General features: G+C 38.8%; 1 protein-coding gene across 3 annotated transcripts in view; it reads left to right on the top strand.

Annotated features, from left to right (window-relative positions):
- RBM39 (RNA binding motif protein 39) overlaps window positions 1-13704 on the top strand; it is a 31451-nt gene extending 17747 nt beyond the window's left edge. Inside the window, exons 9-17 of one of the 3 annotated variants that reach the window (XM_009707499.1) lie at window positions 1052-1117; window positions 2057-2261; window positions 2462-2539; window positions 6801-6818; window positions 8297-8329; window positions 9428-9503; window positions 9668-9773; window positions 12515-12593; window positions 12691-13704. In XM_009707499.1, the coding sequence (XP_009705801.1) occupies window positions 1052-1117; window positions 2057-2261; window positions 2462-2539; window positions 6801-6818; window positions 8297-8329; window positions 9428-9503; window positions 9668-9773; window positions 12515-12593; window positions 12691-12791 (762 nt within the window). In that variant the 3' untranslated portion in view covers window positions 12792-13704. The remainder of the gene's footprint in view (window positions 1-1051; window positions 1118-2056; window positions 2262-2461; window positions 2540-6800; window positions 6819-8296; window positions 8330-9427; window positions 9504-9667; window positions 9774-12514; window positions 12594-12690) is intronic. The other 2 variants (XM_009707501.1, XM_009707500.1) reach the window with 2 other exon arrangements.

Below are 13704 nucleotides of genomic sequence, written 5' to 3'. Positions count from 1 at the left end.
GTGCGCCATACAGCTCATACATGGGCCCCTTCTCAGTCCTGGGCATTAGGCCCCAGTTTGCTGCATGGCGTATGGGGATTTTGTAGAGCGCGCTGTGGAAGTGAGCAGATCGAATCTGAAATTTCCCGTGGAGTCATAATAAACGTTAGCCCTACTGCGCTAACTGGGGTATCATGGGTGTATCATTATTAGATAGGCAAAAAGTAATATACTTGATATGCTGCTTAATGGAAAAAAATGTAAAAAAAAAAAAATTGCCAAGTCCATTTATGTTTTTTCATGCTATCTTTGGGTATTAACCCTGCCTCATACATACGGTAACAGTGCTTTTCAGATGCTTTGCTCAGATTCACTATGTGTATCCCCTTAATTCTGCTGTGCAAAAGCCTGGAAAATTGCAACAGTTTGTTAAATTTTAATGCACATGGCTGCACTTGTTTTTCTGTGAAGGTCTGGCAGTAGGACTAATTAGGAAGCTTACATGTAGAGCTTCTCCTGATTCCATTTATTCCAGTCTTCAACTCGGTTCTTCCTCGTGCTTCTATGTTGCTGTCTTCCTAACACTATTTTATGGCTCATGGATGACTTACTAATGTGTTTTAAATTCAGTAACTGTAAATGTCTAGGAGTTCCCATATGCTGATAATTATTTAAAATACGCACCTTTTTCTTGAAGCACCTGGTCAAAGTCATGCAAACTGTTTTTCTTACCCTGTAAAATGGAGTTTCTCAGCATATGAGATGCCATGACTGTAATGTTTCAGTCTGCTACAATGTTGCATCAGGACCAAGCCTCTGCCTGTAGCTGGACTCAAAGGATAAATTGTACATCACCCTTATGTTTACCTGCTTCTGTTTTAGTATCAGAGTATGTATCTAGCTGCCTGTATGCTAATTTTGACTTGAGGAAGGAATGAGGAACTGATTAAAAATAAAAAATAGTGATTTCACTTTGATATATGTATATTTTGCAAGACTATATTTGGGGTTTGTTTTGGTATCTTGTGGTTTGTTCCAAAGTGTCTGATAATAACTTTATTCCTATTTTTAGATTGAAAGCATTCAGCTGATGATGGATAGTGAAACTGGACGCTCAAAAGGATATGGATTTATTACGGTATGACTAGAATTGCCAGACTTTTTAGACAATTTCTGGGCATAACCTTCCCATGTAGTAGTATAGCTTACTCAGCAATCTCTGTTAAGCATGGTCTTAGAAATGTCATGTTGTAGGACACACAACAATGGCCTTTTTCTTTGTTTCTGCTAGTTCTCTGTGGATATTGTGGCTGAACAATGCACGTGGTTAGAATGGAGTAGTATACTTTGTGGTCAGTGCCTGGTAAAGCAATGCTATCCTCTGCAGGCAAAGATACTAGTGAAGACTGGCATTTTCACAGTGCTGTGAGAATGATTGAATGTGAACTTTTTAGGGGAAATAAAATTTTAGAGGCTAAAATTTTCAGCTGAAAACATCTTTCTTCTTTACCCTCAGATACATAATTTTGTGAACTTGGGTTTCTTGACTGGCCTTACAGTTTGTTGCAGGATAAAAGTCTCGGCAGGGACCTCTGTCACTTGGAGACAAATGAAACCAAACTAACTATGTAGCTAATACTTGATGGTTTTAACAGTCACAAAATATTTGTATATTTAGTCTGATGTTACGCAGCATAAAGCAGAACATACCTTAGGAATAGCCAGTAAATGCATGACAGTTACAAGGTTACAAAGGAAGTGACTGTTGTTCTTGGAAAGTGTTGAAAAAGAGCCGCAACCATGACTTCTGTTGATTGCAATATCTAGATGCTCTAGCTTCAATGATAAAATATATTTAAATATATTATTATCTAAATATGAAAAAGTAAGTAGCCAAACTTGTGTGGGTACCGTTTAAATGGAAAATACAGTGCACATTTACATTAGCTTGTGTAGCTATTGTTACCTTAAATTTAGTGTTTCTTATGTTGATGTAACTGTGGATATTACAGTACAGTAGAAGAGTTACTGCCTACAGGATTCAGCATTACTGAATTTATATTTTTCCAATATGTAGTTCTCAGACTCTGAGTGTGCCAAAAAGGCCTTGGAACAACTCAATGGATTTGAGCTGGCTGGTAGGCCAATGAAAGTTGGACATGTAACTGAGCGCACTGATGCTTCCAGTGCTAGTTCGTTTTTGGACAGTGATGAGTTGGAACGGACTGGAATTGACTTGGGTACAACTGGTCGCCTTCAGTTGATGGCAAGACTTGCAGAAGGTATGTGTGATGATTAGTAGGAAATGTGTGAAAATACAGAAGTTCGCAGAAAGTGAATTAATGCACCCCACATAATATTACGCTAAATGAATGGAATTATATTTTTAAGCTTTTGATAATAGTAAGATTTCTGATACCTCTGTTACTGCTTCCCTGAGTGAAAAGTGCTTGCTACAAGGTACGTTCATACTCTTTTCTAGGTACTGGTTTGCAGATTCCCCCGGCTGCACAGCAGGCTCTGCAGATGAGCGGATCTTTGGCATTTGGAGCTGTGGCAGGTAAGAAGTGATGACCTATCTATTTTTCAAAAATACTTTATGCTTTATGATTTTGAGACAAGAGGTATTTAACTGCATTGTGTGATCTTTTAAAAAGAGAACATGGGTATTAGAGCACATTTTACGAACTGTAAAATGTTGCAAATCCATGAACAAATAAAAAGTGATGGCATATGACAACTTTGATGGGCATGATTCACTTTGCGTTATTTTTGGCAAATCTGTTGTAGTTCACTTGATTCACCCCAAGCCTTCATCTCTTTATCTTTACTACTCCCTGTACTAAGAGGGACTTCTATGTTCTACTGCAGTGTAAACGTTACCTGTTAAAAATGGCAGGCTCATAATTGGAAGAGGATTGACCCCTCTGGAAAAAAAACAGCTGTGCCAGCAGCAGGAGGGTTATTAGGACTTTATGGGAGACATGGCAACTAAAGCTACGGTAGTGTTAGGTTTTGTATAAACCTGTATAAACACAGACTGTATATCTGTGTCCTGGTGAGAAAGGACACTGTACATCAGGGAATTTGTGTGTTGCTTGGAATTCGCTATAGTTGTGTGTTCTGCAAGTGGATATGTTGGAAGTGTTACTGAGACATTATTTTGTTGTGAGAGGGAATGAGGCTGAGGATATGATTGCTGCAGCTAGTTTATAGCTGGCCTGAACGGCAAACCGTTCAGGAGGACTTCAGAACTAGAGCAGTGAGTAACCTCCCACAGGAGATTAGAGTGGAATTTCTTCTTGTTATTTTCTTTATTAATACCAAAAAAAAGGCCATGAAACTGTCATAGCAGTAGAAAAGACTTGAATGTCACAAATAGCTAGATGCTGGAACATGTGAGAAGTGTCAGGAAATCAGCAAAGAATAGATGGCATTGTTTTGTTCGTCTTCCAGCAGAGTTTGTGACAGAAGTAATTCAGACTTAAGATACACCTGAATCATGTTACTGAAGTTCAGGTGCAGTTTTGAGAAGAGTATTCACATGAAACTGTAGACAGTTGCTAAAGGAATATAGTAGGTCTTTCTATAGATACACCCTTGGAAGGAAAAGGAATTGGCTAGTGAAAGAAAATTGTGGGTTAAAGAATGAAGGGTTTTTTTCTCTTTGAGAAGAAGAAGATGAAAAACACACGTTGGCATTGAAAAAGCCTATCTAGTCCAAAAAGAGCAAAGGTAAACAACGTTAAAACTAGATCACCTTTAACGTAGGTGATAAAGTGGTGTGACAGTCATGCCTGGAAAGAGGTGTAGTCGATGAGAAACGTGAGAAATATTTTTTTTAAAAACACCAATCCTTTCCACACCCTCATATTTGAAACAAACAAGCCAAAGAAATCCAAACTCCCCAAATCAGGAACATGACCAAAAATGTCTGATACAGCTGAACTGCTATGATAGCACAGAATATGAGTCAACATGGCTGTGGAGGAATAAATGATAAGGCTGAATACAGGTTTTTGAAGAATGTGCATGTTTAACTGGTAGGAGTAACGTTGTTTATTCCACTTGTGTTGTACAAAAGGAATAATGCAGACATGTGCAACGTAAGTAACTTTGGAAAAAGATAAAGCTTTTTACTGCCATAGAGTCATGAGCTGTCCCCAAAGTGAGATTTGGTTATGGATTAAAGATCTCTTTACTCTTGTTAGAGAAAATTACTACCAGGAATTATGTCATTATGGGAGACTTTAACTTCCCTGATACAGATTGGAGAAGAATTGCTAGTAATAATGGTGGGGCCCAGATATTCCTGGATGTGATATCCGACAAATTTCTTCATCAAACACTCACTGACTCATGAAGAGGGGATGCTATTTTAAACTCAATTTGGTAAGTAATGAAGATGTTATGGATGAGAATAGAAATGACCATTGACTTGAGAGATCATGAGTTGCTCAAGTTTGAATGGAAGGATGAACAAAACAGGTCTGTAACTAAGGCTTCTGATTTCAAAAGCGGTGGTTGAAGAAACAAGGCAATAAAGTCATCTGGTCTAAGGAACTTGGGTGTTTGAACAGGCAGGATGTAAAAAGTTTCTTCTGCTCCAAATTGCTAATGCTATATTGGATCTGTATTCCACAGAAAGAAGAAACAGTCCTGTTAAAAATGGGCTCCACACCGAACTGGGGCATTAACTGCCTCGAAAGAAATAAGGAATAAGCACAAGAGCCTGTGAAAAATAGGAAAAAGGACTGATAATAAAACAATATTTTTAGTTTGGGAAATAAATAAAATGAGAATTACCTGCCAACAGTCAGATTGAGTTAGACCTTGTAAAAGACATGAAAGCGTAGATGAAGATTTACCAAACCTTGAAGAGAACAAAAAGGAAGCGGGGCTGAGGTTGAATGAAAAAATACTCTGAAGATATTTCAAAAGAATCTCATTATCTCAGTTTGTTGTGGGGACACTGGTCATAAAGTTTGGAATCTGAGGAAGGTAACACAGGAATATATGAATAATTTTTTTTTTTTTAAATCCAAGGTAGAAGCAAAGCTGAATGTAAGAGCTGAATGTACTCAGTTCAGAGTAGTAAGAAAACTCCTGTGAAATTAGTGAGGGAATAGGTACATAAAATAAGAGGACCGATATCTGGTATTGCCAATAAGTATTTTGTCTGTGATACAATATATAGCTGGAACATATAATTCTAAGTTACTGACACTTAAAAGGGAGGAAGAACAACATAATCTATCCGGTTTCCAATTCTGTTACTGTGACTTCACTTCTCTCCTTCAAAAGTCATACTAAAGAGAGCAGTAAACTGGAGAATATTACTAAAGTATAGCATACTTTCAGAGAAACTGGATTTAAAGACTTATCAAAGTCAGTCTTTGATGAAACTGACTTTCCTAGGCAGAGGAGCAGTAGTAGAACTCTTCTCTCTGAACTTTTGACTTGTGTCATTAGAGAAGAGGGTAGTACAGGAAGCAGCAGATATGTAAAGAAGCTGGCTCAAAGAAAGAGGGATTTTTTTCAGGTGGAAGCTGGGAAGGTTAGAGGCTGTTGTTGAAGCCAAAGTTCAAGTGTTGCGCTGGTCTTGTGTAATATTTGCATCAATAACAATGGTCAATGAGTAGGAGCGAGGCAAGTAAATACTGAGGTGCTGTCACCAAGGGATTCTTGGGGTGTTGTACATTTTTCCATCTGTTCAGGATTAAAATAAATTCTAGTTATATAGCCTGGAAGCTGAGCAGTGAAAGATGGCCGAGGAGGAGGAAAAATATCTAAATACCCCAGTTTATCAGTGAGTGAATACGAACTGTCAGCATAATGCATTTTTGAAAGGGCAACTGTGTTCCTAGAGGTAGCTTACTTGAGCATCTGAGATGTAACGTACACATTCGTGAACAGTTTTGGTCACCTATGTTCACGATGGATTGAATCAAACTAAAATAGGGAAGCTAAAGAATTAGTTTTATGGGAGACCTGAGAACTTGGGTGTTATTCCCATGGAGAAGATTCCAGCAGGAAAAAGAATTGAAGCTGAACAGTTGTTGCTGTGTGCTTCCTGTTCTCTAGTACATGATGTCTGAAAGATCTGAAACTTAAAATAACCATGAGGCTATAGAACATTCTTCTAATGCTTTGAGGGACAAAACATTCCTTACTTTTGGGAAGGAACTACCTGTTAATGAAAAAGATTGAGATGATGTGCTGCAATAGAGGGACAAATAGGTGTTATCATCCAGGATCTCTATTTGATCTGCTGTTCTATTGTAAATAATTACTTAGAAAACTGGGGAATACTTGGCAGGCTTTTCTTTAAATAAAGCTATCTATGGTTCACAGTAAACATGCAACTTCATTTTGTTTTAAGACACAAAATACTTTGACAGATATTTATGTATTTTTGCTTTCTCTGTACTAAGCATGTACATCTTAGTCATGCTAAGCTCGCTACTCTTACAGATTATATATACAGAACATACTGAAAAAGTTACTTTGATCTTAACTTGACAGATGTATTAATTTTAGTTTCCACATAGTACTTAAAACTGCATGTAGGTAAGAATAACAGTCAACAGTGAAGAGTGTCAATGAATTTCTAAATTCTGAGTGAATTTAGAATTGAGAGGAGAGGACAATTCTTCAGTCACGAGCAGTGAGAAAATTCAGTTAGTTGATGAAGGATTTGGTGGACATGAGGTTATGTTTCAGAGGTGGTAGATAATTAACCTATGAAACTTGTTGCCACAAGATACTGTTAGCTGATCTTCCTGTGTTTAGGACAGATTTTGACTCTTGGCCCTAGACAGACTTTGAACTGGTGATCTGTGTAGATTTGCCACATTTGGTGCAGGTGGCCTGGAGTGTTCAGCTGTAGAGCGCCAGGCTGGCCGACGTTCAGTGAGTTCAACTGTAAATGATGTGTCAGAATTGCAGAGGGAGAAGTCCCTGTCCTCATCTAACTAGAGTGATTTAGGAGATCTGGAGTGGTTTTATGTTCTTTAAACACATTTGTTTACAAAAAAAGTTTGGGTAGTAATTACGTAATTAATTACAGATTTGGCCAAATCCCCATGCAGTTTCTGCAGAGAATACAGGCTAAGAGGGTATTCCCCATTATGGTATTTCTCTCTGTGGAGTTGAGGATTTCTTTGTGTTCAGATCTGGATGGAAAACATGCACAATGTAGCTAGTTCTTGTTACAGCTCAGCCTTCAGAACTTGCTCCTTCCATGTCTTTTTTTGCAGTATGGTTCCCAGTATGTGTTCTTCTGTGGAAGTCACCTGGGAAGGCACTTGAGGAAGGCTTGTCTTCGGGGCTGTCACTGCCTAATACTCAAAAAAATTCACTCCTTTTGGCCCCCCAGTGTTTTATTAGAAAGGGGAAACAGTATGTTGATACCTGATGCCTTCCGGTATTTCAAAGTAAGCTTGGAATTTTACTTGTAGTCCATCACTTCACTGCTTTCTAAACACGTGAATTAAGATGACCATTAACTTCAGTCTTCTAACTCCTTGTGTTTGTGTGAATTAAATTGGAACATAAGGGAAGAGACACATGCTTAACATTTCTTGCATTCTAAAGTTTTCTGTTGGTTTAAAGATGTCGAGTATTGGTGTAATGTACTTGGAAATGGTTAGAAAGTCTGCATTTGTCTGTTTCCATTACTTCAACTTGGGACAGCTATATGTTATTAAACAAGTAATTAGTGTTTTCTTAGCAAATTAAATGTTCTGAATGCTTGAAAGTGTTTTGAATTTGAAAAACACTGAAGTAACTTGTGTCATTATGACACTTACATGAAAAGCTAACAGGTGAAATATCACCTTATTCTACTTGAAATTAAATTTGGTAATTGCTTTCAGAATGTCACATTTGGATAACTGTGTGGTTAAAGGCTTTCTGTTAGTGAAGACGCCAAACTTCTAGTGCCTGTAAGAATTGCTGTAATTATTTTCTCATGGACCAAAATAGACCTTACAGAGAGCTGAAGCACAGCAAAGGCAAGGTGGAAATGATACATTAAATTAAAGGACATGGTCATGTCTTTCCTTTTAAGATACTGTTTCTCTTTTGAAATATGCTTACCTTTGTGGTCATGGAATCTCTATCAAGTAGAGAATATTCTAGTTGACAAGCTGAAATTAGTGAAACTACTGGCGACCAGAAAGGAACAGTGAGAGCGAGTTGAGGTACTTGAACAAGCTCTTGACAACAAAAATAGAAGCTAAACAGCGTGGCTGGCAGGTAATGATACAATAATGCTAGCAAGTGTACTAATTAACCTCTGTATATTTTTCTTTAGATTTGCAAACGAGACTATCTCAGCAGAATGAAGGTAAACTAGCATTTGATATAACTTGTCACCAGTAGGTTTTGTTGCAGATGTCTGTAACTGAAATGCTTCTGGTGTAGGGTTTGCCATCAGCCTGATAAATTGTGTTGTGTTAGTGCCTGTAGGAATCATGCAATGTGTTGATTACTGGCTGGAAATAGCATATGTTAAGCACTTCGCCTTTTCTTTGTAGCATTTCCTCAGTGTTGGTAACATTCCCCAGCCATATGCTAGTCCTAGAAAATGTGTGGGTTTGTGTTTTTGTTTGTGGGCTCAGGTGTGGTTGGGTGTGGGTTTTTTTCCTGCCTTTGAGGTAGGGACTAGAGGGGTCATTTGAGAATCAGGAGTTTGGGGTTACTGTCCCTGAATTAGTCATCACCTTATTCTGACTGCGCAACCATGAATGTCTGCATATGTAAAGAAAATGTGGCCATTATTTCAGCTGAACTTACAGAAGCTTACAGCCTGTGGAAAGGGCAGCCTATAGGACAGTGCTTATCTTTAATAAGATGTACTGTGCTGATGAGCAACAATAAATGGCAAGTAATTTTTTTTAAGAGTATAGATCTGTTCTACAGTTAATGTTTCTAATTCTAGTTGTCAAATATTTCCTATGTTATGCACTTCCAAGGACGGAAGTACAGATATACTTTTTTGAAGGATAATTCAGCATACTTAAAATACATTTTGAGCATTTTCAAAGATGTCTGTCACTTCCTGTGAAGTCAGGTGGGGTGGTGCCACTCCATTCTGAGCTGCTTCTGTGAGAAGAAAAAAGTTAAAGGTGCTGCTCGTGTACAACTTGGGCAGAATTTTTAGGTGCATGTGAAGATGCATATATCTGCATTTAAATGTTTAAATTGAAAATCTGCCGAAGTCAGTGTACAGGATTATCTTTTCACTTTTCAGCTTCAACTGTAGTTCGTCTGTGCTGTTTTCTGTATTGATCAATTTGAACTTTCTCTATCATAGATACTGTCTAGTTAAGAGTTTTGCTTTCCTGCCTTCAATTTTCTGTTTAGTTAGAACTGTTGCTGTTAATGCTGAATGTTGGGGTTTTAAAGAATAGATAGAATATACTGTTTTTTTCCATTACAACAGTTCTGGCTGCAGCTGCTTCCGTACAACCACTTGCAACGCAGTGCTTCCAGCTTTCCAATATGTTTAATCCTCAAACGTAAGTGATTTATCACTGTCTGTTTCTGTTTGGCATTTGTTGTTGACTGTAACATCTGAGAAAGGAATCAGAATGTTGCAGAGATTTTTTTTGATGGGTTTTGGGGTGGGTGTTTTCTGAGTGATAATTCCATCTCTATCCTGTTCTTCCTTCACCCCCTACAGTGAAGAAGAAGCTGGCTGGGATACAGAAATTAAAGATGATGTGATTGAGGAATGTAACAAACATGGAGGAGTTATCCACATCTATGTAGACAAAAACTCAGCTCAGGTATGCCTGGTTCCAAGGAGACACTGAGCCAGTTTTGGGAGTTTTGTTGCTTTGTAGTGTACAGAGGGAGCATTACAAATACTTTTTTTTTGCTAAACTGAATCTAAATTTCTTGAAGTTACTTTGCCGTTTTTGCAGAGCGTAGGTGATTCCCTGCTGTTTCGAGTCATTGTGTGTAACTCAAATGCAGGTATGAGAGCAGTTTTGTGGTGCTGCAGTCTGCTCTCACAGATTTACACAGCTGAAGGAAATACAGAGTAGTGACCTCTTTAAAAGCCTGGCATTTGGCTTTTCCCTTAAGCTGTGCCTTTCCCAAAAGCCAGAGACCTCCAGTTTCTTCTGTTTCTAGAGAATCCAGGTTTTAGCACAAATCACACCCTGCTCCAGCAGGCTTGAGACGGGCAGGTAAATGTATGCCTAAGGCCATGCTTGGAAGCAGTTGTGTTTCACTAGTGATATGGGCAGTAGGAGTGCCTAGCGTTATAACAGGGAGGAGAAGAAAAAGGACTACCGATGCAGACTTAATTACAGCTTAATGCCCGTTTGAAGGACTCTCAGCCTGCATCCTAAAAAGGCTAATACATTTTTCTTGTGTTTTCACTTTGCTTACACAATTCCCAGACTGATTATCTCTTCCCCTGCATTTCTACTCCTAGAATATAAACTGTGGAAGGTCTGTAAAGAGATTTGGCCGTCTTCAACACGTTTTATATAAAAATTCACAGCCCAAACTGAAGTACAGTTTTCAAATGCTCTCATAGGTTAATTTCTAACCATCAGACCTTGGAAGTGTCCTGTTGTGTTCTGATCTGTTGTGCGAGGCTGAAATCTACACTGCTGTCCCTGTCAGTATTGCTTAGATGGGATTGTTCTGCCCTGGTAATGCACTTGGCAATCCCAAACCTTTGTTATCACTGTGCTGCTTCTACAGAAGACTCTTGTCACCTGAAATCCTTTCAGGTGGATTACTGAGATGTTGGATTAGAGATGAGCTGTAATCTAGTACATAAAATAACATACAGTCTTTCCTGGCATTTTTTTAATCTTCAAGATCACTGCTGCATTGGACTACTGGGCTAATGGGAGGTAGAAACCTTTCCCACAAGCGTATTAGTCTAGTACTATCTTAGAGAAAACATAGTGCCCTTTGACAGATGGGGGAAAAAAAAAAAACACTACAACAGAAAACCCCGACATACAAACCCCAAAAACCCCGTCACCCTCAAACCCCAAAAACGCAACAGCCCTCAACATTCCTTACATAGGTTCTGAGCACGTAGAGCCTATATCATGAGTTAGCCGTTTGTTACATGAAATCCATTTTGTCACAGTAGCACAGTGATGACCCAGATATAAAATACCCACCGATACTTAAAAATACTATATTTGAACCTGAGTTCCCACTCTGCTGTTCTGTTTTCCAGGCTGAGATTCTGGTCACGTTATCTTCGTCTCCCGTCTATTTAGTGCTCTTTCCCAGACAGCCAGACTTCCAGGCTAAGGGCTGTCAGTAGTCAGCCGTGAAGATGTGATTTGTTGTGGGTGAAAAGATGGCAGTCCCAGCTGAACATGTGGTCTCGTGTACTGCACCAGCCTACACGGTGGTGTGTTAAGGAGAACTAAAGCTTTATGTTGCTGTACCTCATTTCAAGGTTTAAGCAGCTCGGATGCTTATGCAGGGCGAGGCTGAGAACAGAACTGTGTGTGTTAATTGCTTTGTGCCTTAAAACATCAACCCCTGATCTTAAGTTTCCCCCCAAGAAGGAGTGGGTTAGATCAGTGGGAAGAGTTAGTACAGGCTGGGAAAGGCTGCTAAAGGGAAGGCTGGGTTCTGTTTCTTAATATATTCTTTCCTGTAAAATCTGTTTCAGCTAGAATCTGATGTGGTTCAAGAATTACTGGTTGTTTCTTATTTTTAAGCAGGCAGCCAGAAAAATGCATACACATTACTGTGGGCATCTGTATGGCTTGCCATTGTTGAATGTGAATATTAACAGTAGTCTGGATTAGTGCTTAATTTGCAGATAGAAAACTTCAGGTATCTCTGGCAAAGTTAAAAGATCAGTCTGTCATTCACGTTAGATGTCATCTTAGGCTGCTCTTGCCCTGCTGTGATGGGTCTTTTCCCCTTCGTCTCAGTCCTTGTTCAGGTAAAGACAGACAGATGCTGAAGTTCCTGTAGGAGAATTTTTACAGTACCAGTCTTCCTTGAAGTGCTGGACATCCTCCCTGCCCCAGGAATGGGAAGTGCTTAATCCCTTTGAAAACCAGACTGTGAACTTGAGTATCTAGTTAAGGATTTACGGTTAAAGTTGGTGATATACAGAATTTGATTGCTAGCCTGCAGTAGAGGTAGCCAAACTTCTTGTGCTTTCCTGTTTCGCATGAGGTTTGTAATCAGGAGCCATTGGGTACTCTCTTTGAAGGATTATCACGAGCAAGTAAGCAGTCTGTTACTTGTTGATTTCAGATCAAGCTCACATTTGTTCTGTTCGGCAAAATCCTATTTAGAGAAGTTTCACCCTAAGGTAACCCCACTTACAGCATGGTAATGCACATCAGTAAAAACTGTCTGCTACTCTGCTTTCTCCTGCTCCTTCTGCATTATGGGTGGATACCAGTAGGGCCGTAGGGAGGCAGGTTTGCCTCTGTCCCAGCCACGCCAAGGGAAGTGTCTTGAGCATAGATGGTGTGGGGCGTTTCTCAAGCTTCTAATGGACTGTGACACTTCTGTATTACAGGGCAACGTGTACGTCAAATGTCCTTCAATTGCTGCTGCCATTGCAGCTGTGAACGCGTTGCATGGGAGGTGGTTTGCAGGTGAGTGTATTTCATGTAGAGACCTACATTTATTCTTTAATTACAGAAATTACCAAATACTGGTGTTTTGTTTTTGGTTTTTTAATCTTCTGATTAGGTAAAATGATTACAGCAGCGTATGTACCTCTTCCAACGTACCATAGCCTTTTCCCAGATTCCATGACTGCAACCCAACTACTGGTTCCTGTTCGACGATGAAGATGGATTTAGTCAGTTTTGTACATAGTTATTTTTTGGAGGAAGATTGAGTTATCTTTTATTTAGATAAAACTAAAGGAAAGGATTTAATGTCATTTTGTGTACACTTCCTGCTACCTTTAAAAATAAAATGAAGTAAGCAGAAATGCAGTGTGTTCATTCTCCGTAACTAGCATTTCCACTGTATACAAAGCTGTTGACTTCTTGTTCTGCCTTGTAATTCTTGTACATTTACTAAGGTGATCTGTAGGAACTGAGAAGTAGCTCATAGAAAACAAGTTCTCTGTAAAAGGCAGATGGGACATAATGACATTTTTAATGTTTCACAAGCCTTTCTTTTAATGCAGCAATTACATTTTACATTTCACTAAATGTAGGTGATCTGCTAAAGGTTGATATCGGAGATAGACTTTATGAAGGGACATATTTAGTGTTTTGTATAAATGGAAAAATTCAAAAGGCTACTGAAAAGCTGACTCTGGACAGCCAGTCAGCTTGCTTTGTGCTGAATAATTGGTAAGAATAGAAGGATTGAAGGGTTTTATTTCTTGATGGTAACTTTTGATTAATGTATCTGTAAAAGTTTCTTTGTAAATACTGTGTGAGGTGTGTCTAAGTTTCCAAACAAAACGATCTCTGCATTTCCAGATAGGTTTCTATGTATGCAGTGTGGCACAGTTGAAGGATTTCAGCCGAGTCTGAAAATGGGTAGGAAATACAGAAACATGTTTTGTTCTGGTTGCATATAATCTTTGCTCTTTTTAAGCTCTGTGAGCTCTGAAATATATTTTTGGGTTACTTCAGTGTGTTTGACAAGACAGCTTGATATTTCTATCAAAACAAAGACTTTCATATTGCAACAATCTTTGTAAGAACCACTCAAATAAAATTCTCTTAAAAAGGCCTTCATGAA

This window comes from Cariama cristata, unplaced genomic scaffold, assembly GCF_000690535.1.
Source record: "Cariama cristata isolate BGI_N322 unplaced genomic scaffold, ASM69053v1 scaffold13059, whole genome shotgun sequence".
Lineage (NCBI taxonomy): Eukaryota > Metazoa > Chordata > Aves > Cariamiformes > Cariamidae > Cariama > Cariama cristata.
This window is presented reverse-complemented; position numbering and strand designations above follow the sequence as displayed.